This window comes from Columba livia, chromosome 1 (genome assembly GCF_036013475.1).
Source record: "Columba livia isolate bColLiv1 breed racing homer chromosome 1, bColLiv1.pat.W.v2, whole genome shotgun sequence".
Taxonomy (NCBI): Eukaryota; Metazoa; Chordata; class Aves; order Columbiformes; family Columbidae; genus Columba; species Columba livia.
The window spans coordinates 95,784,632-95,809,606 of record NC_088602.1 but is presented as its reverse complement, the minus strand read 5'-3'; the positions used below and the strand labels follow the sequence as shown (position 1 = coordinate 95,809,606).

The 24,975-nt window shown below is 40.5% G+C and overlaps 1 protein-coding gene across 2 annotated transcripts; it reads right to left on the bottom strand.

Moving 5' to 3' along the window:
- Positions 1-2,032: 2,032 nt before the first annotated feature.
- Positions 2,033-24,441, bottom strand: LOC102087856 (interferon-induced GTP-binding protein Mx-like). 2 transcript variants are annotated; one of them, XM_065068504.1, is made up of 15 exons: positions 24,062-24,133; positions 20,574-20,718; positions 19,971-20,293; positions 18,242-18,434; positions 17,128-17,265; positions 15,751-15,905; positions 14,001-14,139; positions 13,287-13,485; positions 12,431-12,509; positions 11,333-11,455; positions 10,397-10,538; positions 7,837-7,995; positions 6,836-6,912; positions 5,148-5,387; positions 2,033-2,493 (listed from the first exon to the last, which is right to left on the bottom strand). In XM_065068504.1, the coding sequence occupies exons 3-15, from the start codon at positions 20,196-20,198 to the stop codon at positions 2,260-2,262; spliced, it is 2,106 nt and encodes a 701-aa protein (XP_064924576.1). In that variant the 5' UTR covers positions 20,199-20,293; positions 20,574-20,718; positions 24,062-24,133; the 3' UTR covers positions 2,033-2,259. The 2 variants fall into 2 exon arrangements, with proteins under 2 accessions (XP_064924576.1, XP_021138259.2); XM_021282584.2 differs by lacking the exon at positions 20,574-20,718 and having other exon boundaries at positions 24,062-24,441.
- Positions 24,442-24,975: the final 534 nt, after the last annotated feature.

Sequence of the window (24,975 nt, the reverse complement as noted above, 5' to 3'; positions counted from 1 at the left end):
AGCCTAAAGGCAGTGGGTTGAGGGAGTTGCACCCTATTTTGTTATTTACGCTCTGCTTCCTGAAGCGATTTGTACCTGCTTCTCTTCTCTAGGTGTGAGACAGAGGGTGTTTTCAACAGCACATGAGCATCAAGGGTGCCTTGGGGGATACCATCAGGTAGTCAACAAGTTTAAAATACTTTCAAAATAGAAATTAAATAAGTTGTTATCAGGCTCTTTTTTTTGGCTTCTGACCTGCAGCACTGCAAGTCAATAGTAGCAAGACAGTATATTGAAATGTGGAAAACTGGCTGTAGTGCTGAACAGGGTTAAGAAAGCTGTATGCTGTACCAGGGTGAACACTGTGCCACAGAAGTTGGCTCTCTGCTGCTGTAGTTTTATGTCAGAGGGGCAAACACTTTCTGTCATTTCTAGCCTGAAGAAAAGGCTTCTCTTCTAAGTATCCTGGACATTACTACATCACACTGGTACGGACACCGTGGTTTGTGTTTTGTTTTGTTTTGGTTTTTTTACCTGAATGAAGGCATCACTTTTGCTACATAAAGCACAGCTTTGCTTGTTAAAATTAATCATCCATATGAAAGATGTCATTGAATCACAGAATGTCCTGAGTTGGAAGGGACCCACAAGGGTTTGAAATAAATAACTTACATTTTTTCTATGGATAAACAACATCTAATCCAATTCCTTGTATTCCTTAAACACGTGTTCATTAGAGCATAAGCAAAACAGCGCTGGGTGTGTGGGGGATTCACTCCGCCCAACACGCACACCTTCTAACAATAAGAAGTGTGCTTAAATACAGTAAGGTACTACATATTCATAATGACCCCAGGAACGCCTATACATATTCATAACCTTTCCCCACTTCTGATTAAAATGAGTCTCAGATAACCATTTCCATAGACCCTCCCCTGTTGTGCCTGCGCAGTGCCACTTGGTGAATTTGGGGAAGGGTCTTTGGATGAAGGCTCCTTCAGCCTTGTCACAGTGAACTTTTTACCTTTGGCCCATTATGTTGAATTGACTGGGACCCAAGCTGCCAAGTCGATTGAAACCAGACTGGCGCCCCCTTTTGCTGTAAATCTTCGTTATCTTGTCTCCTCAAGTTTACAGCTAGGTGCAGTAAAACTTCTTATCTTGGCATTCGATGGGGTTCTGTTCTTCTTAACATAAAGCTCTAAACTAAGCATTTATTGTGTGGCTAAGCCTTAAAGTGTTAGTTCGTTAGTAGGCACTCATTATACGTTTAATTAACCCTTAAAATGTTAGTTCCCTCTGTCAATATAACTTCATAAGCAAGTTTCATAACTTTTTACATAGAACTTAACCACCTTTTCCTTTTTCCAGGTTCAGAGCCTGTGCCTCATTTGGTTATATCTGTAAACATTAAACATCTTAGCACGAATCACAACTGTATTTCTCACAGGTTCAATGTCACGAATACAGTGTGCAGGATTTTATTTTGCAGTGGCTTCCATGAAACAAAATATGGTTTGGAAAGTTTCTCCTTGCCCTGGGGAACAGAAGGAGAAAGGCAGCAAGCCACATGCTGAGACACTCTCCTTAATGTTTAACATCCTGGCTGATATAATCCCTTTTGAACATTCAAATCCTGCCATCTAGTGAACAGCTCATCAGTCCCAACATTTCAGGTATCCAAAAGAAAGAATCTCTTTCTCTGCTTTCTGTGAAAATCAGAGAACTGAAAAAGGAGTAACAGCCCCTATGGCATCCTGTGGAGTTGACTTTCTTTTCCCTCTAGGCTGGAACTGTTTCATGCCTGTTGTGTGCAATCTGTACCTACTGGGATGGGACTTAACTGTGGTGACACCTTGCACAGTCATTGTTCAGGCAATGGCCAGGAGGACAACAAAATAGGCAAAAACACAAAGGGAAGCGAGTGATTGTTAGGGCTGTGAAGTAAACTTCATCTAGGAAAATTAGATAATTTGATTTCTAGGATTTGTGGGCTATACAGCTGAAAGCCCTCATCCTCATTTAAAAAAACATAAATCACAAACCATAATCATCAGATAACATGGGATAACATTTATTTAATCACAACTCCTCCAGTGGAGCACTTTACATAAGGGCAGGTGTTTATGTGCAAATGATTATGGAAAATGAAGCAAAATAGAACACTACAAATGAGTATTAAAGCTCTGTGCTGACATTGCATCTTTAGGGCACTTTATTAAGTTCTTCATTAATTCTAGAAAATAAGAGCAGAAGAATACTTCTGAAAAATTAAGAACTCTACAGCGCGGTGAAGTCTCTCAGGTATTGGATGGCTTTGGTGAGACGATTAGCTCGTTGACTAAGGTAGTTTCTATGTTTAGCAGCTTCACCGTCCTCCTGAAGAAGATGATTTAACTTGTCTTTTTCTTGCAAAAGATGCAACATTTCAATCTGTAAGTTCTCCCCAAAGTCATGAAGGGCAGAGGACAGGATGATGAGAGGTATTTGATTGGAGAGGCGTTTACTTGCTCCCTACAAGAAGGGGAAAAAAAAAGGCGGAAGAATTGTTTCCTGAAAGTAATTACAAAAGGAAGGGGATATAGGTAACCTGTTGAAAAGTGACAGCATATTTTTAAAATGTTATTGAGCTACTGTTCAAGAAGTGAGTTCTTCCAGGAAATAAAATATATTTGCCATTAGTCTATTTTGTGCCTAAAGATCTAAAAATTATGAGTTACTGGAATGTCAGCTATTGCATTTTTTTCCTCTGTGATCTAAACCCAAGGCAGGCTGTTCTTTGCTTAGCTCTGCAACCTATCGTTGGTAAGAGCTGTATGAGGACATACCTGATGGATAGTACTTGTGAACAACTTCTGGTGTCAAATCTGTCTTCTCTGAACACTAGCAATATGTTATGGTACGAGATATCAAACAGTGCTTTTTCCTAAAGGTGGTAAGTTCCTGTATTTAGATGGTATTCTAACAATATGATTGTCCTTTAAAGTGTAAGACAGCTTTGGAGTAAGCTTTAGCCTTAAAGGGAAAATGTCTTCAGCAACAGTGAGACTACGCTGTGTCTACATTACATCTATTAATACCTCAATGAGAAAATTATCTCTTTAACCTGACAAACTATTTGATCTTAGTTATCTGTGCAAACTTAAACAGATGGACCTAGAAGAGCTTGGGACGCCCTTTCCCCAGAGACATCTGCAGGACTTGGTTGCTCAGCTCGTGCTCTTGGGCAATGAGAGGTTCAAAACCTCTCCAACACTGGGAGGGAGCTCCCTCCAGGCCTTCTGGTGCCAGGTGAGCACTTATGCCTGAGAAACTGGCTAAAATTCAGAGGTGCTGTCTTCCTTTCTTTTTGTGGCACATGACTTGAAAACAGAAGTGGGAAGACCAGATAGAGGCACTTTTGATTTGTAGGTCCTACAGGGTTTAGGCAGTCAATTTCCAGAAACGTCTAAGGTGTTTCTGGCTTTAGATACTTCTGGAGCTCAGTGACTGAAAATCTCTCACAAACAAGGATGGAGCTGAGCTCAAGGTGAAAATACCTAAGACGACTCTTTGTGGAGGTCTAGGTAGTAGCAAGCAATTCAGCTGAGTAAGCTAGAGCACTTACTGAGCCTGCTAGTTCTCTAGGCAGTACTGACCCTGGCTGGAGGAAGCCTAGGTGCTTTAAATACGGGTGTTTTTCTGGAGCCAACTCTACCCAGAATCTTGACAGGTATGCCATAGGTGAGATAGGTTCATGCATGCCATTCTTAAGGGCCGTGGACATTTATGAGTTTCCATCTCATCCAAAGTGTATTTGGCCATGCAAAAGTCCCATGGAGACATGATGCCCTGGCATTTCTTATTGCTGAAAATAGCGCTCAGGGAATTTACAAAAAATGTGTAACTAGCAACTAAGACATTTGTGTTATAGCAGAGTACAGCAAGGCAGCAGGGAAGAGCTTATTCAGTTCTGCCTTTGTCTCCTGCTCTCTGATTTCTCCTAACCAGACTGAGCAGCCTGAGCATTTAAGCGCAGGAATTTGTCAAAACCTTGCAACTGAAGTTCAAGGTGAACTGCTACCTACCTCACTGCATTATTAATACTACACTTGTTGCTTTCTGATGGAGTTTTACAAAACAAAGATCAAAAGCAAATCCTGACACTGTGTGGTCTCTTTGCTGTCTTTCTTTGACATAAGTCTTTGTTAAAACACCTCATTTGTCTTCAGAGACTTCTATGGAGCTATCTGCAATACAGCCTATGTGCTCTGATCTCTATGGATATCTGAATCCATTTTAACTTAATGTTTTACTTATTGCTCCTCCTGCCACATTAGTCTAGGATCTGACTGCAAACTGCTGACTGACACCACTTTCTGCTGTCAGCAGGAGTCTGCAGAGGGTCTTGAGGCCGACCTGAGCTCTCAGAGGCTGTGGCAAATGCAGAAGTGCTTTATACAATGTTGTTAAGTTTGTGGAAACCAGTGTCATTTGAAAACCATGAAACAAACTTGCAGTGAGGGAAAGCAGTCCTAGGACTGTTACTTTCTTTTCTGGAGAAGGGGACTTGCCATCAACTGAAAAACAATAATTTCTAGTTACAGGACTGAGGATTCTTCCCCATCCTGTTCTCTCCTCTATGCTGGTAAATGGCTGTCCTTTCCTCCCCCGAACTCTTGTTCCTGTAGGAAAGCCAGCAAGAGAGTATTGTAGTGGCGTGGGCCTTGTAGGCAGCTGGGAGTCACCCCTTCTCCATGAAAGGCTGGAGGAGGGTGAGAAGAGGACTTACTTGCCAATGGCATGTTCCCTGGGCAAGGGGCAGCCACATTAGGGAGCCATGCCAGCTGGGGAGTAGTTGACAAGTAGTTCAGGAGCTAGTTGTCATTTGAACAGCCTGCAGGCTTTTCTAATGACCAGATCCCACAGTGTGCAACTGCTTCTCCCCAGGGACTGTGCTCACAAGAGCCCGTCAGATCAGCTTTGTCCTGGCATTTTCATCACTGGTCAGAAGCTCCAATTAATTTGTATAGAAACTACATGTATACCTGGACAAGAGACACCCTCTGGCTACTCTTCCCTGCATAGCAGTATTGTATGAAAGACTCATGTAGACTACAGCGAGATGTGGATGAGGGGTATATGCTATAGCATTCAGGGTGCGGAAGTACTGTAGTCTGTAAACTTACATGAAAATAGGCCTTTGTGTGAGCAACAATTTCCTGGACAAAGGTGGGCTCTTGATTTGAAACAGGTCCAAACTTAAACTCTTTCCCACTACCAGCTTTGGTGTTTTCTTCCTTAACAGAGTTTAAATCATCAGTGTAAATGTCATCCTGGCAGTATACAATTCTCTCCATTTTAAATTGGATCCGGATGCGTTTTTCAGCTTCTGCTGCCAGTTTCTCTCTAATACTTTCAATTCTGGTCTAGGAAAAGAAAAGAACAACAAAGTCTCAGGCATTTCCTTCCTTTGCAAAGGTACTTGTGCTTAGCAGTGTCCCCAGGGAATGACAAGGTGGGAACAATGTTCAACAGTCCTTGTGGCAGCCCAGTGTAATCCCACATGGGTTCTTGGAAACACGAAGTAATGCTTTAGATTCTGGTTCCTCTGTTGTGAAAGAGCAGAAAAACGTGGTGGTTTTGTCCCTTCCCTAAACATGAGTGAGATCCATCAAAACCTGGTATTTGGATCAGAAAAAGTAGCAATGGCCAGACCTGCAGCCTGTCCTCATTTTTTGCATGCATTTTGTTTGTGTCTCCCTGTCACAGTAGGCAGTGGCAGCAGGCACTGATGTGAACTCCATTGCACCTCCTGTCCTTCTCACAAACTGCAGTCTTCTGTCTGTTGTCAGTAAGCCAACCCTGGGTAACCCCTCCCTGTCTGGCGCTTTGATTGCAGTATTCTAATGCTTTCTGGTCTTTTTGATACTTTCATCTAAAAGTCTGTGGAGGCAGCAAAGTACCCTCAGTCATCTTCAAATTCTCTTAAAATGCTTTCCTAGCATCCCTAAGAAAACATCCCATCCTTTTTCCTCATCTTCAGTGTCTACTGAAACTTCCTCCCTCTTCATTCCTCTCAGTGTATTATGCCTAAGACCCCTCTCTGAACACCTCTGTGTTTGATGTACTAGCTTATTTGCTTGCTGTCTGGTTGGTGTGGGAGCTCAGTAAGGTTTGGCTGTGCAAGCCAAGCAGCAAACCATCTGTTTCACTCACATTCACCTTTAAGTTTCCTTTTGAAGCAGTACCCTGTGAGCGGACTCTGCTTCCTGGCTGTCCACCATTGCTTCTCATCTCTTCCCCAAAACTCTTTCTGAGAAAAGGTCTTCAGTGACATCCATATCATTTAACTCCAAACCAAAACAGGCAAGTCCCCAAACTGTGAACAGTCATTTTCTCTCTCATGGTTGAGTGATCTTCAGCTTGTTTGCTGCTCCCAGTTATCAAAGATGAAATTGCTGCACTGTCTGACATGCTGGCTTGCCTTTCAGAGAGGGAAAAGCACTAAGGCTACCCACATGCTTACATTGCAGGACTTAAATTTGAAATTAATGATAAACTCTTCAAGGCAGCCATACCAGGTTTTCTTTGCATTATGTGGTATGCACCAAGAATGTAACCAGAATGAATGAGGAATGTATGTTTCGGATCTAGTCAAAGTTGTACCGACAGGCACAACGCACTTTCATTAGTGCCATTATAAACATGCTATTTTTTTCAAACTCTTCCTTATTTTACAAAAACCGCAGGCCTGCAAGAAATCCCATGCTCGCATAAGATAATACAGTGGGATAGGTACTGTAAGCACAGCTGTATTTGCAAGTGCCATTCCGTCTTGCTCTTGTCTTGTCTTAGGTTATAGGCAGTCTCTCACCTTAGCAGCTCTGTTCAGATTGCGAAAATTAGCAAAATGCAGTTTAGCGATCTCCACAAATCTATCTTCAACCAGGCCTGAGGGAAGAACACATAGACAAAAGAAAGTCAGGAAGCAATTGAAGTTTCTAAGCTATTGTTAGTATAAGACTTGGGAAAACTACTAATTTTCTGTATTCATCCAGAAACAGCTGAGCAGCTGTACTGATGTGCTATGCCTTTATTACCAACACAATGTAGGCGTTTAGATGTCTGTGTCCCAGAGTGTGAGCATTAAAGACCCTCTGTAACCACTTATCACCTGAGAGACTGAATATCTCTGGTATTTCTTTGATAAAGCAAGTTCTGTGCTTACAGTCCTGTTTGACCAGATGTGTCATCACTTGGCCATGTAAACACATCTGCATCTCCCCCTCTGAGTGGCGTGCCCAGGAAGAGGGGTTAGCACATATAATACAGAGCACTGAGTCTGGCAGATACCGTAGCTGCCTTGCAAGGCAAACAGAGGAGGGCTAGGATTGTGACATGCTTTTTTTCCTTTGATGCTTTTTACTGGATGAATTATACAGCCTTTCCCCCAGCACCAGGAGCTGCTGTGTAATACATACAACTTCATACAAAGAATTGACAAAGAATCTGGTTTCCCGGTTCAAGTTTGTGAATACCCCTCCCTGGGCTTGGGAATACCAAACCACTTGGCTGATACCAGGTACTTCTATGATGCTCTTTCTTTATTGTGTTATTTATTACCATTACTATCTAACTCCCTTCCACGAGCCACTAGGAAAAGTATTAACAAAGTCTGGAGACCATGTGTAGAGATTGGAGACTCTAGAGAAGAAGCAAGCCCCCGGGCTTAATCAGATTCACTTTCCACTCTGAAGTACCCTGGCTGAAGCTCTTGCTCCAGCAGTAAACACATCAACTTATCCCAGAAAAAAAAAATTGCCAGGCACACCAGCGTCTCCCATGTGAAAGCTTCATGTGGTCTGTGAGACATACCCATCACGTTGTTCAGTATCGCAATGGCTGGCTCCTCCAGTTCTATGATTTGCTCTTTTATAATGTCCTCAAATGTCCTGAAATTGGTAAAACCTGAGAGCTCCCGTCCACGATACTGGTCTTCGTATTTCCATGCTTTACTTGGTACATTTTTTTTAACTGTAATATTAAAATGACATCACTTTACTACTAAGTCACTCAATTTACAAATTCCAGATTTAAGAGAGAAGTCTATTTCTTCTCTTTGAAAAGCTCTTGAGAAGAACAACTACTGAGATGACCTTTCAAGAAATATTGTTACTACAGAACAGAGCTATCACACATTACGACTCTGTGAGTGAACCACCTCACACACCAAATCAAGCATCTAACTGACAGAAAGCAATCCAGAAATGATAATAGGGCTCAAAAATATCCCTTCAAATTGCCTCTCACAGAAGTGGCCACTACCAGTCCCTTCAGAACTAAATAAAAAAACCCAAACTCACTAAATAGTCTTATTTCAGGGAATGTACTGTTGTCTAGCAATTTTTATTTAAAATATCACAATCAATATTTCACTGTTAACATTATAGAAATTTGCCATCTTAAATGAGATATTGCCCCTGGAATTAGTTTACACATTCAGGCAAAGATGTGTTTCTCAGCGCTTTGAAAGGTTTTGATATTGATCTGTTTTAGGGTCAAATTTGTGAATCATGGATCAAGTGAACATGTAGAAACTGAAGTCAAGACATGAATACATTCAATTCAAACATTCAGATAGATAAGCTCATGACTGGATAATAACAAAAACAAACAAACAAAAGAGACAAAAAGCAAAAAAAGAAGTAATTGCTGAGCCTCTCGTTGAGAGTCTCAATATGTACCTTTACAGTTAAGGTAGTGCAAAGCTGTAGCATGGCCACAAGAACTTTTTTCAGCTTTACAACAGAAAGTTCAAGGCTTCAGGTATCCAAAGTATTTGCTATTTTTATTACTTTAATTCATTATAAGAAAGCAGAAGTTAAACGGAATAATCTGTACTTTCAGAAATCCTAGCGGTGGCTAATAACAATGCTTTTAATTGAGGAAGGACTTGCTAAGGCTACTTCTAGCTATGTGAGTGAATTTACTCTGCAGCTGTGTGCTGCTTATCTGATCCTATTGTGAAGCTGGACATATTAGTTTAAATCAATGGAGATAATACAAAAGTGCCCAGAGGGCTCGGTACTGTAGTTCAGATGCCATACGATGCCCTGTATGTCTTCTGCCACTCAGCTGCTCTTTGTCCTCTGAAGAAGATGTATCCTTCTGCTGGTGCTTTTTGCCATTTTTACATCTATTTATTTGCACCTTCATTGTCTTACTCTTTTATTCCCCTCCATGAAATCATGTTGATTGGTATCTCATGGATGGGACATAAGAGACACTGATATATGCCAATGTCTGTCTCTCTGGTTTTCTTCACATACATATATATATATATATGTATCTGGTTGATAGCTCCTTTGCAGCCTATTTGTATGTATCATTTTAGAGTCACTAATGATGTTGACATAGGTGTGCATCAAGGACTAAGAGAACTTGTTTCAAGAGCTATTCCTTGACCAGCAGCTGATGCTATTTCGTCTCTAAGAGCAAATGATGGGGTCTCTGAGGGATGTGAAAAAGATGCTGCAAAAGATGTTGAGCTTGCAGCAGAGTTTCATGTGCATGTGTCACCCTGCGACTCAGTTTAGAACTGAGTTCAGTTAAGCAATTAGCAAGGTGGGTGATGCAAAAAAAGGGGTACTCTTTACAAGGCTGTCATTTTTTTGAGCTCAGAATTGCTTTCTCCACACATTCGACAAGAGCTAATGTAGGACAAAAAAGGCAAAAAGATGCATAGATGAAATTCTTAAGAACATGGTTTAGAAGTGGACTTTACAGTGCTAGGTTGATGGTTGGACTTGATTGTCTTAAAGGTCTTTTCCAACCAAAACGATTCTATAATTCTATGAAAATTCTAAAACACTCCTAATAATAATAACAATAATAGTAACATAATTGTTGTAAATGAAAATATACAAGGTGTTTCAAAAAGATGGACCCAATTTGAAATCACTGTCTCTGCAACCACAAACTGCTCACTTGAAAGGGTGGGGCATAGAGTTACGAATGATTACTAAATGATAACTCATTAAGCCATTTGTAATTTTTTATGTAATTGTGACATGCTGTCGTAGTAAAATATACTGCTTTGAAACTGGGTCAATCTTTTTGAAACACTATGTATTATTATCAGTTTTGTTGCTGTTATTTAGAAGAACGGTTCAGAGAATCACCAGCTGGTTCTCTGCCAGGCTTCAGAGTCTTGCTTTTGTTGCTTTTCTGGGAGAAGAGAGACATCCACTGATCTTTCCAGCATTTAACACAATCTGGGTCTTTGTCCCTAAGGACCAAAGCATAACTTGCCTAACACTACAGCAGATTTTGATTTTCACTTTCTTGAAACAACCTGTTGATGATGCTGTATCTTAATCAAAAGCAAGGAAATGGCATCTTGGGTCACCTGCAAGTGATGGTTTTTTATGCTTACACTTTTCAGTAGACTCCAGGATAAACAATTCCCATGCTTGAAACTCTCTGCGGATTTTTGTATACAGCCTGATTTCACTTCCAAACAACTGTTCCTCTCCACGTATTATCTGAGAGACATCTTGATTAAAGGTCCTGATTAACTGTGATGAATTAAAGAACAAACAAGGAATGTGTTAAAGTTTCATTTTGTCAGACTAACATATGTTAAATTAATCTACAGACATTTGACATTAAAGAAGGGACATGGTCCATTTGAAACATCCCTTTCTTGCACTTTTTATGCTCTTAGCTCCTGATTTTGTTTTTGCTTTGTTTGATCTTGTTTTTTCCAAAGCCAGAACAACTAGGGAAGGATGAACTTGACACTATTTTTTGTTTTGTTTTCCTGTGGATTCCTAGAATCATTTACTAAATTCTAATTGATCGGAGTTCTATGAAGTCTTTGAAGGCTGATGAACCTTCATGAACATCTCTGCTGGCCTGCTGAAAGCTTACTGTGAGGGATGAGCTCCCCAAGAGAAGACACTTAGATGGACTTCCAAACTGTATTTTGAATGCACATGATATTATGAGTGCTGTGAACAAAGGAAATCCTTCAAAATGCTGGGCAGGCAGGAGTGTAAATTTTCCTTTTCTGAGATGCTTGATTTTGACCGATCAACTAATCAGCTGAGTTGTTGTTCAGTTCTCTTGTCACATAATCACAGGGAAAAAAAAAAATTGCCAGAAGGGGCCATGAGCTCTTGTAGTCCATTATTTTTCCAGGTATGGTGTACCCTGCCAGAGGTTTGTCTGTGTTATTCTCAAAATGCTTAAGTGACAAATGCCGCAAGCTTCCTGATGGTCCATGCTGACTGTTTGCTAACTTTAGGTGAGCAACTCCCATATTTACCTCCTCACTCTGCTCTATGACAAAACCAATATTGATACTCACGTCTGTGAGGAAAATCAGCTTCTCAGACTCTGTTGTGGGTGTTCCTCTTGTATGCTTTTGTAGATCGTAGAATGTTTTATGGAGCACCTCACGTATTTGATTCTCTAGTGTTGGCAAAGTTTTCTGGGGAGGTAGACAGTAAAGAAGGACACTTAGGTAGGCTGAATACATCTGGTTTTGGAGGAAACAAAATCCCTCTAAGAGTGACCTATGCTTGCACATGGTCTCTGCAGCTCTTAGGAGTTCCATGCATCACACATGCATCCCATGTGTGATAGTGGGATAACATGGAAGTGCAAATATGGCCTTAAGTGAGAAAGGCATGGGGTTAGGATCTCCCTGAGGTATTAGGCTGGACCTCACTGCAAGGCAGGCAGAGTAGCTGCAGTCTAGGGCATAATTTCACCTATTGCGAGCCAAAAACTGTGTCCTGACAGGTTGTGCCAGGGAGGTGGTGATGCAGGGAATGTAGTGACCCCTCCAGTCCTGAGAAATACCTGACTGAACATCACTGTCTAGTTGCTTATTTTAAGTAAGGTTAGACAAATGCGTTATTTTTTTTTTCTCCTTCAGAACTGAATTTAGAGGTTCCCTGTACTTGATGGAAAAAAGATGCATTACTTACAGGTACATGTGTATATATATATACATATTTTTTTTTTTCTTAACCTACATTAGTATAGTAATATAATAAAACAATTGCATCTTTAAATTTTCAAGACCTTTTCAGTTGAATATAAATTATTGTGCTTTAATAAGCTCACAGCAGTAACTTGTCACTCAGCCAATCAATGCTCTTCACAAATAAAAAGAAATATCATGGCTGCCGTTGAAAAGGCAGAGGTTATGAGTCACAAGTAGATTAAATAATTTGCCTATTTCCAATCTTCAGTTTAAAGGCAAATCTGAGGACAGAGCATGGGTTTCCATACCTCTCAGCTCAATTTGTTCTCAGATTCCTGGACTGAAGGATAATTAAGTAGTACCTATGCATATAAAGAAAAAAAAAAATACTTTGCAATCCAAGGCTGAAGGACTGAACTTATTTTTAGATAGTAACTGATAGAAACTGTTCAGTACAGAACCTCTGGAACTTACAATAATATGTCTCACAAGTTCATTTGTGAGTTTCTCTGCCAGATGAGGGATGGTAGCCCTTCCTTCTTCCAGAAGAATACTGTAAAAAATTGGAAAAGGTGATTTTGGATAGAGCGTGTGTGCAGGTCAAGAAGGCAGCACTGATGTTCCAGTCTGTTTTCTTTTTTATTTTTTTTTTTTCTTTTCCACATTTCTGCTACACAAATTGAGTAATGAAAGGGCCCTCTAGGGAATACTAGCACAGATCCAGCACCAGCCCAGGACCCTCTGGGCACCACAGCTTTTATGCAAGAGTGGTTTGATAGCTACTGCTACTGGCTAGGCAAAGGGAGGCAAAGAACCACCTGAAAATAGCAATTTCTAACAGCAGATTAACGTACTGCTGTATTATTTCTGCATGTGGGAAGTACACTGATTCAAAACCCTTTTCATCTGCTGTTCTCCATATTATGATTGATTTGCTGCTGAGCCATCATCTGGGAAAACTGTGGCCTCAGCACAGGTAGCATCTCTCACCATGTTTTCCAGTAAACAGAAATACTTCAGTGCTTGACTTGAAGTGCTCATATGCTTAACTTGACTTCTTTGAGACTATTCTGAACTTCTCAAGTTCACCGCACTTCTCCCAGGGTGAAGGAGAGGTATATATTGAACTTGCACCCAAAATACATTTTAAAAGATTATTTGACATGTAAAATTCTTCTGGCTTACTGAAATGCAACAGTAGATGGGAAATGAGAAATAGCGAGTATAATTACTACCTGTTTGTAACCCTATTTTAAATCTCAGTAAGTCAACAGGAAGCTTAGAAATTACTTTAATATGTTTACAGTTAGGTCCTTTCTGCAAGAAGTACCTGAAATGTTCGTGACTCTCAAAGAATTTTCTCTCCTGATGGATTGCAGTGGCCAAGGTCAGGTTGTTGTGGATGTCCTGCTGCCCACGACACTTCACAATCATGTAACCTTTTTTGAGGGGGACGACCAGGTTTCGTATTATGTTAACAATAGCCTCTTCTGTTCCTCTGTCCACCAGGTCAGGCTTCGTTAGGATCCCTGTGTAGTTACCCAGAGAGAAAGTTAGTCAAATATACAAGTTAAAGGTGAGAGAGGTGCAGCAGGACACCCCGCTGCCAGAGTGGGAATATGTACTGTGTTTTTTAAAAAGCAACTTTGTTTCATTTTCTCTCACCTAAAAAGCTCTCAGCCCCTGGGCCTGGCGCTGTAAAACACGCTCTGCCGTTGCAGTTGGCCTCTGACCATGCCTTTGGCCTTGCAAACTCTTTTTAACAGGCAGCAGCAAAGTTTTCCCACCACTAACTCTGATATTTTCAATTTCCAGTTACTCGTAACATGAATGCCAGCAGGACTCAAAATTGAGGGATTCTTAGTGCTGCTGGTCAAGTCCAGCTTGTAAGTAGTTTATTTATGCTGTTTTCTTTTTTTTTTTGTTTTCTTTCCCTGTTTCTAGTAGTTAATTTCACAGATCCGGTGTGGCATACAGAATATTAGACCTTCATGGAAAAGAAGATCTGCACTTCTTTTCAACTTGTAGTTTAAAATTGCCTCACCTAGTGTCCTTTCTCCCCTGGGGTCCACCTCTTGAGCCATTTTCAGTGCTTCTGTTGTTGCAATATCCACATTACATGGCACCACTACCAAATTGAGTGTCTCTTTGCAGCCAATAATTTTTTTAAGTAGTCTTTTGATCTGCAGTAGAATACAGGAGTAACAAAATTCAGTGAAACCAGATTCTTGCATGTAGGATATGACCATTGTCTGATTACATATATTGAGGATAGTGTTACATGATAAAAGATGTCATGGAAATGCAGAAGAATGCAGCCGCATTTCCTGTGTCAAGGTTAATCCAAATATCTTGCTTGAAGGAGACTAGACTGTTTCTATGCCTGTCCTGAAAGTTATGTAATGTTTAACCTCTCATGCATATAATCTTTCATTACGGAAATATTAAAGATATTTCATAAATAAACACATGTAAGAAAAACAAGTTCTGATGTCTAGATACACATGGAAAAAAACAAGCTAGATTATGCTGGTAAGTCTAAAACCGGATCTCTGAAAGGAGAACAAATGTATTTGGCTTACATTTCGTTGGAATATTTATGAAAAAAGAAGTCACACATAATGCCTGGTTGGAGTTGTTCCTATGTCTCAATGCCAAACTAGAAGAGTTTCTCACAGTTTGTGTGTTATGGCAAAAGGTTCACACAGCTTTATTGTGCTTATACCAAAGCAAGTTATTTTTTTTTTCCTCCTGAGTTTTAATGAAGGCACCTCTCTTTTCTACCATCCATCCATCCATCCATCCATCCATCCATCCATCCATCCATCCATCCATCCATCCCAATTTCTGACATGCTACAATGCTATAGCCTCCATCTCTGAAGCATGCAGGCTGCTTGGGATGATGGAAATATGCAGATCATGTAACACCTGCTGCTTTCTTCTGAGTACAATAGAAAGATTGGTATCTAATTGTGAAATGAAATTACTCTTCTCCCAGTGAGTAAAGCCCAGACAATCTAATCTTGTCTAGTTTTATTGACACGCTTAGTTTAGTTTGTTCTACTCTTATTCCACGTTCCTATCTAAAGGTATTCTAGGATAAACAATACACTCAGCTCCTGCACATCACCCTCACAGCTGGCCTTGTCCATCTAGGGTTTTATTTACATTCCCCAGTGTTTCTTCTAAAAGCAGCCAGAAGAAGAGTAGAAAGCCCCTTCACTTTAATGCAGATTTTGTTTACTTCAAAAAAGGTCTGCTGGGATCCCTTAAGGGATGAGAAAATTTAGAAAGGATCTGATTCTGATGTGCCCTGTAAGTAAGGGATGACAGAGCCTCAACCCTGTATGAGAGCCAATTTGCTGCCTTGCTCCAAAAGGGCTTACAAGAACTCAGATGTATTCACCTTTGCCAAATATATATCACAAAGTTGGTAAGATACAACTCATTTCGGGATTTATCTAGCTTCCAGACTGCAGTCTAGCTGAGGGACAGGGAGGGCAGCACTGTGTTCAGGGTCCACATGGCTGGGTTATTCCTTGCTGCCATTGCTAGATTGTGCCAGGCACATGAGGTGGCTCCTTCATGGCTAGAGTGGGCAGCTCCCTCCTGCACGATACAGCGGACAGGAGATCCTGGACTCCCATCAGCAACTCCTGGCCTGAAAAATAGGCCTGTTTGTTAGTGTACCTTCACCAGAACTACTCCAGTGTCCTATAGCAAAGACTTGCATATGAGGTAGGTTACAGAAGTGACCTTGTGCATAGGTCAGCCTATGAAACTGAGTTTTACCTGTTCCCCAATGTCTTTTGGCTGATCCCCCACAGCCACTCTGGCAATTCCAGGAAGATCAATTAATGTCAGATCTGGGACATCTGGGGACCGAATTTCTAGGGAAATTAGTTGTTCACTAATGGCACCTCTAGTACCAGCCACGACATCCTGGGCTGTAAGGAGAAAAGAGCAAGGTGATGAATACAAACTTCAGAAAATGCGTGAAAATGAAGTTGAACACAATGACATCATACAGTATCTGCTACCACCTAAGGTTCTTTTAGGCTTATTTTTTTTTCAGATCTAGCAAAAATCTAAGGAAATTATTATGCAATACATGGATATGTGGAGTGTTTTTGGAACATGAACTGCAATGTTTTACAGAGCATATACTTATGGACTTTATGGAGACAAAATACATGTAAATAAACCACAATGAAAGTGATCAGATGAGATACTGGGCAGTTGCAGTAAAGGTTCTTCAACATCAGGACACATTTTAGGCATTGATTGACTGCCTTGAAAGACAAATTAGGTGTTATTCTATATTCTTCACACTTTGATAGTGAGGTTGAGAGATCAAGTGATTCATCCCAGGTCTTATAATGCAATAATTTTAGAATTACGGACAGCACAAAGGAGCAGGTAAACCCTGTAGTCATTCTCATGGGAGATTTTCAGCTCTGTAATTAGCTTAATCCATTCATTCCACTTGCCTTGCCAGTTTTGGAAGGATATCGTGAAAAAACACAACTAATATATTGAAAAGCTAATGAAAAACCAGTAGGATGAATAGCAATGTTTTAGAGCTGTGCTAATCAAGGAAATAAGGACCACCCAACTTTCAAATTTATGGCAAGTGCTTACTACCCTTTGGGTGAGAAAAATGTTTTCTCACACTGCATGAAATACCATAACAGTAAAGCTGCGACATGGGAAGGGTAATGCTGGAGGCTGTGGTCCCTCTAGCTGACAGAAGGCCCATATGCTTGCCATGCTGCCTTCTCACAATTTTTGCCAAATAATAGGATTTCCAGCCACAGACACCTCAAACATTCCATGAGCTTTTGAACTGTCAGAAACTTTTTATAGCTTTGCAAGTTTATAAATTGACGAAAAACCTCCTGAAACCAGGCAGATGGCATCTGGATGAGAACACGGCCCAAGCATTTATTGGACATCATGAATCCCCTTCAGCACCAAAGCAGTAAGAAGTACAGCTCTCTTGAGAGAGCTATATTATGTTACCTCATCTTCTGCTCTGAATTCAGCTTTTGGTGTCACTTGTGTCTACAATTCCTGTGTTAGTCTGGGGACTGCTGCTCAGCCCAAGGGAAGAAAGGATTTGGAGGAGATTGAGCAAGCCAAATCAGTGGGGAATACATTTCAACTCACCTTCTCTTACTGCTTTGTCCACCTCAGAGGCATACTGGAGCTCTCTGCTGATGTCCTGGTAAGAAATTTTCCCTTTCCATGCCTGGTCAGCAGGTATTCTTTTCAGTTTAAGTTCCAAGGGACATCGAGTAACAATACCTGCAGCAGTTCCAAAGACAGAGTTAACTCCCTCAGCAGTTGTTATGCATGATAGACAGCCATGGACTGTGTGGCCTGCGTTTCCTAATAGTTCATACAGAGACACAGAAATGTTCCAAGAGACAAAAGGGCTCTCATCTGACTTCCCACTCAGACTAGGACTGACACCAGCACTAGATGAGGTCAGCCATGGTTCTGTCCAGCCACAAGTTGTCTTGAAGATCTCTGAGGATGTAGGTTAGCACCACCCTGGACATTGTGTTTCAGTGCTGCACCTGCATCCTGTGAAAACCTTTTCCTCAAGTCCAGCCTGGAAGACTCAATGGTATTGACAACTCATACAGAATTTGAGAACCTATATGTATGTGTATACACTCACACACACATACAGAGTTGGAAAGTGAATTTTTTTGAGCTGCAAAGTCTTCCAACAATCTAGTATGACTTAAAATACATCCAAGGCCCATGCTTGTAAATAAAGATATTTGTGTGTATATATATATATATATATAAATTTTATTAAAAAAAAAAAAAAAAAGTATCTGTAAGAAAACCTCCTTCAAAAAACCCAAACCAACCCCAAAAGCACACTTCAAAACTAGACTTCCATGTAAAACTGATACTCTTCTGTAGCCATCATTGCTGGGAAATGCACAGATTCAGATGATCCCTCCTTTCAGTCTGTCCACAGTTTGGGACAAGCAGGCTACACGATGTTCTTCTTACTGCTATTCTCTTGACCACCCAGAACATGTATAAAGTCGGAGTTACCCTGCAGTGCCCCATCTGCACATCTATTTCTTCTATTGGAAATCAGAGCTGAAAAGTCCCCTGGAGTCTCACAGTTTAGATATAGTCTCAGTCATGGAGTTACCCACTCCTAGACCAAAAAAAAAGAAAGGAAAAAAAAAAAAAAAAGACCTTCCACCTCATCAAAATGAAATGCAAGCAAAATCCTGAGAAAGTGAATTCTTACCAGTTCCCCTAGGAAGAGCAATACCAGACAGGGCTTCTAGGACAGAGCTTTTCCCAGAACTCTGGTCTCCAATCACTGCGATCGCGGGCAAAGCCAGGTCTTTTTCTATTCCAAGAGCTCTCAAGCTGTCGATGAGATCAATACAGGGTCGGATCTTTTCCTCATATTGATTGTACAAGGTATGCTCTGCTGCCTGTTAGAGTTAAACTTACAATTAATTTTCCATAATTTTAAAATAAGTTGTTTCCACAAATAAACTTTTAAGTATCTTTTCCAGCTCATCATTCTCTAGTAACCCTTACGTACTGTCATCAAGCTGTACTTCATATCACTATGCATCCTTGCACATCTGTGTTACAAACGGGTGTCTGTAAACATGACAAAATCGGTCCAAGTTGGCTCAATGGCCATCCTTTGTAAAAATACCAAACTTTGTAAGCTATCCTGAAAAGGTAAAGTTAAAAGGAGACCTCATTGTTAACTATGCTTTGTGAAATTATTTTTTAAAATAATTGCTATTTTCTTCCACTCATCTACAGATGTACTGAAGTATGTGTATGCAAATGATGACTAGTCCCAGTAATAAGATAATTTAGTACAGAATAGCTTAGTAAATCTTTGTTTTAAAGTTTGAAGATTTAGTTTGTGCACAGACACCCAAAACGTTCTGCTGTAGCAACCTTAACAGGTGGCTAAAATCTTTCAGGTCGTCATGGCTCTTCTATCTTTGCCTCACTTCAGGCTAGGGTAATGGGTGCATATGAGTGATTTGTTTTAAATGACTGATCGTTGTCATTTTTTGGTTTTGATACATGTGCCAGATATTAGCACAAGCTCTTCATTTTCATGAAAATAATCGGAATATTTTCCAGCCCTTCACAAAACTGCTCTACCTGCTGTTAAATATGCCCAGCTAAAAAGTATAAAGATTAGCCTGATCTCTTCTCCCAGTTCCTCTGTCCATATTGCAGTCAGACTGCTCCATTTAGAAATGCAATTTTGAGAACATCAATATTTTACAGACCCTAATGAGCCAGGCACATCCATGTCTGGTATTTTGAAAAGAAAATATAAAGTTTCTCTCCATAACCTTTGTCTAAGAAAGCTATCTCTGAAAATATGGCTATCAAACAGATTTAAGCAACCAGATCAAGTTTTTCTTTCAAGATGAGAAAGACAGCGTGCATTACTGGAGGCAGGTGTTAAAAAAAAACTTACTGGTAACCCCTCCTCACTATTTTCATTATGATGTTTGTTAGTTAGTAAATCTTAACCATTGTCAATGAACTCCATTAACTATGACACAGACTTAAAATCAACCTGGTTTTGTTGCTAAATATTCAACACAGGTTATTATTAACCTTTCTTCATATTTCTGTTGAAGGTAGCGGAGGCTCAGGTACAAAATATCTTAAATTTTAAGGTTTCCATTTAAAATTTTCTAATTGTTACCAACAAAACAGATACATGATGCACATCAAGTTGTTTGCTAGGCTGTTGCCATTCTCCTTTTTATACCTGTATTTTTTATGCCTGTAGATTAATTGCATGTATCTGTCTTCCTAGTTACACAAATGACTGCTTGGCCCTGATCCCAAAAGTACTCCTCTGCTTAGACTTAACAAGTGCAGAGTGCCCAAGGAGATAAGGGAATTAATTTTGTGGCATAAAGTGAAACGCTGGGTTAAGACTGAGAAGGATTTACGTTCTCTTCTGGTACCTGCCTTACCTCATCCTGTTTTCTGTAATCCTGTTCATTCCAGTCCCCATGCACATATGTACGCTTTCCCCAAACACTGTATACTGGACCACTGTCACTGTCTTCTGTATCTGGTGGGAGAGGTACTGCAAAAGCTTCAGAAGATGGTTGTGAGGAAGGTGATGCAAAACCTTCTTTCTTTGGGACAACTTCAGCTCTTGCAAAATGATTTTTGGACTTCAGACCCTCATTATCCATGGCCTGCTGATTTTTTGGCCTACCACACCGGCTGTCCGTAAGTGCTTCACTAAATAGTGATTACTGTCTGGTCCAACCACTCTTTTGCACAGCTTCTGAAATCAAACACAGGGCACTGAATGACTCCAGGTTGCAATAGTGATCATAACAGAGAAAAATCAAACACCACTTTTATTTACTGATTCAAACCCTCAGTAGATATCAAGTGCCACAGCTCTTTTCAAATCACAAAAATTGCTTTCCAGAGGATAGACTTGAAACACTTCTCCCTACTTCTCTTATGCTTTTTTCCCCCCTGTGTTTTCAGAAAAAGAAGTTGCCACAAAGTAAAGAACATTTTTTTGGGGAGAGGGGACGGGGAAAGAAAAGTTATACCACTTTTTGTTTTCCTCAATTCAATATTTTGCTGAAAGGTGTTTTAAGAAGCTCAGTCAGTGGTGGCAGCTGCTGGGCAGGGTTGGATAGAGTGTATGAAGGCTTATCTTCAGTCACCTGGGGTCACGATTACAGGGCTGTGTGTCTGCACAAAGAGGGAACACATGGGTTGGTCACCAGCCATGACAGTTGGACACATCAACCCATAGTCTGCCATGTGGCCAACTCACCTCTCTTGTGGTAGAAACACTTGTCAGAGGCAAGTCTTACACCTATTTTAGAAGCTCAGTATCTCAATCACCCCCTCTATAGCTCACTCTCTCCAAAAAGCAGACTATGATTGATGTGATGTTAGAGAAGGGAGAGATAGGAAAATTTTTATTTTCTTGTTCTGCTTTCCTTTATGCAAAAGTTTTGTTGAGATATTTTCTATGGGTGACTGAAGAAATTGGAGGTTTTTATTTGGTGTTTTCCAGGGAGAGTGGTTTCCAGAGAGAATTATTTAGACAAACCAAACCAAACCAAAATGGTATTTTTTCAAAACTAGACTTTTTAACCTCCTTCTCCCAAACCCACTATCTGTTTAACTCAAACACTAGGGAAAATGGATTAGGAGAAATGCATTTCTGCTTTAAATAACTTCCTGTTATTTTTTGTTGTTGTTGTCGAATTAAGTTTACAGGTTTTCTAATTTAAATAGGTGTCAAAACAGGATGATCAGATGCAACATAAGTTATCCTTTCTATGTGTAAAGTTTAGAACAAAACAGATTAATTCCATGCTTGCTATTCAGCCTTTCTTTTAAATAAAGCAAGGTAATTTTTAATAGATATTCTTGTCTCTTTTTGTCAAAATAAAAAATAAACAACTATGGAGAAACTTCTCAATTTTTACCAGCAATAAAAGATGACTGAACTACTTGAATTTCCTTATAAGTATTCATTTTGCAGTTCCCCCATCTTTCTCCACATCCCCTTTCTTTGATATTTCAGTATAGACTTTTTTCTCTTTCTTCTAATGAATTACAAGATTTTTCTTCCCTGAATGAGGACTCAGTGCTTTTTCTACAACAAACATATATTCACAAGCCACCAGATTAGTTTATGATTTTTTATAGCTACAGCCTTTCATTTTAGTGAAATGACCACTTCCTATGAATTATTAATTTAACTTAAATATTGCCCAGGAAAAGATTTCTGCCCCTTTTACACTATTATTTATATTCACTAGGCTGTGTTCAGAGTTATTCATGTACTGGTTTTAGTGTATGGCTTCCTAAACATATGTGTATTTCCTTCAGAAATAGGTTATACAGCAAGCTTTAGCCATCCTTATAATAGGAAATGCAAAAATAGTTTAGTAAGGCCACCAAAACAAAACCAAAAAGAAAAATCTTGGAAGATAGACTCCTGACATCTAGGACTTAAGGAATCTGGAAAAAAAAAAAAAAAAAGAAAAAAAGAAAAAGTGACAACTTTGACATGTTTTAGTGCAAAGGCTATAGCTTACTACATACCTAGGTTTACAGCTAGTTCTATAGTAGAGAGCACACTGTGCACACAGATACACAGGCTGACAAAGATACCTAGAGTAAGCAGAGGAGGGAATCAACATGCATGGATTTCTGTGGCCACCTGGTTGTTTTCCACCTGGACCTGAAAAAGTTTAGATAAGATGGTGCAACCCCTCACTGTGTTGTGCAGACATAGTGATTTCTTTGTGTACTGAGACTTGAGAACACTAGAGAAAAGAAGAAAGGAAGGAAGGGAGGAAGGGAGGAAGGGAGGGAGGAAGGAAGGGAGGGAGGAAGGAAGGGAGGGAAGAAGGGAGGAAGGAAGGGAGGAAGGAAGGGAGGAAGGAAGGGAGGAAGGAAGAAAGAAAGAGTAGAGAGAAGAGGAAGGAAGGAAGGAGAAAGAGAGAGAGAGAAAGAAAGAGAGAAAGAAGGAGAGAAAGAAAAAGAAAGAAAGAAGGAGAAAAAGAAAGAATGAAGGAAAGAAGGAAAGAAGGAAAGAAGGAAGGAAGGAAAGAAAGAAAGAAAGAAAGTAAGAAAGAGGAGAGAGAAGAGGAGGAAGGAAGGAAGGAAGGAAAGAAGGAAGGAAAGAAGGAAGGAAAGAAGGAAGGAAAGAAGGAAGGAAAGAAGGAAGGAAAGAAGGAAGGAAGGAAGGAGAAAGAGAGAAAAAGAAAGAAAGAAAGAAGGATAGAAAGAAAAAGAAAGAAAGAAGGAGAAAAAGAATGAAAAAAGAAGGAAAGAAGGAAGGAAGGGAGGAAGGAAAGAAGAGAGAGAAAGAAAGAAAGAGAGGAAGAGAGGAAGAAAGAGAGGAAGAAAGGAAGAGAGAAAGAGAGAAAGAAAGAGAGAAAGAAAGAAGGAGAGAAGAAAGGAAGAAAGGAAGAAAGAAAGAGAGAGAAAGAGAGCGAGAGAGAAAGAGAGAAAGAAAAAGAAAGAAAGAAAGAAAGAAAGAGAGAAAGAAAAAGAAAGAAAGAAAGAAAGAAAGAAAGAAAGAAAGAGAAAAAAAGAGAAAGAAAGAGAGAAAGAGAGAAAGAAAGAAAGAAAGAAAAAGAAAGAAAGAAAGAAAGAGAAAGAGAGAGAGAGAGAAAGAGAGAAAGAGAGAAAGAAAGGGGGATGGGAAGGAAGGGGGAAAAAAAGCTGCAATTTTTAAGTGTCTTTCTGAAACTGGCTGGAGTCCACATGGAACGTGACACCTGGATGACATGCTGATACTGCAAGTCTCATAACTCCCTCCTCACAGAGCTGTCCCTGTCTTGGTCATCGGTTCAATATTGATTTCCTTGAATCTCCTTTAGGCGTTTGCCTGCCTTTGTGTTGGAAACCTCCCCCGGCACAAGACCTAGCACTGCACTGTACAACCACATCTGCATGAAGCACCAAGGTTCTGAAGAGGAATTGCCTCGTTTTCCTCAAATGATCCTGGCTTTGCATCTTGAAGGGTGATAACAAAATCCACTATCAAACCTCAAGTGCAAAACTGTAGTGCTGAACCCACACAGCTCTTGCATTTATTCACTCTGTGTTCAGCCAGAGGAGTGCACAGACTTCTGTCTGACATATCCTTCAGGATATTTGAGCAAGTTACACGGTCTCTGGGTTGTATGTTTATTGCCAGCTGTCTTCTCAGAAAAAAATGAAACAACACAAAACTTATGATGCTACACATGAATACTACTGGTTAGACTGTGTTGCTGAACACTGCCCCCACACAGTACATATTTTAACAAAGGTATTCCGATTAAAATTTAGATGCTTGTCAGTCGTCTCCTTTTAAATAGGAAATAATACTAATGTCTTTCTCCTCGCCGCCCCCCCCCCCCCCCCGCCCCCAGAAAACAAACCCTACTCCTGGCAACCTTGTTTAACCACCCTTACCTTAGACTCTTATGCAGCCTTCTCACATGCAACTATTAAGAGCAACTAAGATAACAGTAAAAAATTGCATGACTACTTTCATAAGAAGGAAAAGATAAAGTTCTACCTGTGTAGTGTCCTGTAGCAAGGAGAAGCAGTAACTGGTTTTCGGCTTCTTCAGTTGCTTTTTTATTTACAGGCTCCGCCTACATGCTGTGACAAAATCAGGAGAAACGAAACCAGTTTGATATGAAACAAGGCTCAACTCGTGATTGCTTTTTCCTTTCGTTTAATTTTGTTTCGTTTCGTTTCCTACACACTAGCCAGCTTTCCTCTCATTGTTTAATGAAGGGCAGAAACGAAACTCCTCATGCGCACAGCTGACCGCCACCTCGCTTGGCTGTACTGCACAGCAGGGCGACAGGGGCTAATGGTAGAGGTACTTGGAAACATTGCCCATGAGCAACAACCCCCTTATCCTCCCCAAAACACTCAGCTCACCGAGTCACCTCACATGTGGAGTGAAAACACCAGGGTCAAGTGGAGACCCGGCAAGCTGCTGTGCCCTGCCCCCAGGTGGTATGCCCACCGGGGATGCTGCCCTGTGCCATCCAGGGGTCCCTTTCAGCCTCCTCATCCCTTCATGTAAAAAAGTGAGTGGGTGAGGACCCCTGCAGGGGAGAGGGAGTATTTTTTCCACCTCATGGCAAGACTTTCCAGCCCAGCCAGGGTGGTGAACTGTGCTGCTGCACACCCAGGCTGCATCTTCGCTGTTGAAGGCTGCAGAGCATGGCTGAGGTTGCTGAACTCGGGTGACAAGCAGAGTGACAGATAGAGTGATTTATGTGTTATGCACTACTCCAGGACAACAGAGGTCATAAACTGTTTCTCATGTCCTTGTGCTGTTCCCTCAATGCTACTGGGTCAAGGCGCTCCCTCTTCTGTTTTTGCTCTCCTGCCCTCATTTTTTGTCTTTTTATAGGCTCTAAGCTGTTAAGCAAAATCAGCTTGGTTTGACTAGTCAGGGACTTTGCAAGTCTG

Coding starts and splice junctions, on each gene's coding strand:
- LOC102087856 (XM_021282584.2), bottom strand. CDS start 20,198: ATGGATAATGAGGGTCTGAAGTCCAAAAATCATTTTGCAAGAGCTGAA. Junction 11,456..12,430: donor AACTTGTGAGACATATTATT/GTAAGTTCCAGA, acceptor CTACCTCCCCAG/AAAACTTTGCCAACACTAGA. Junction 2,494..5,147: donor ACACAAAGGCCTATTTTCAT/GTAAGTTTACAG, acceptor CCCTTCTTGTAG/GGAGCAAGTAAACGCCTCTC.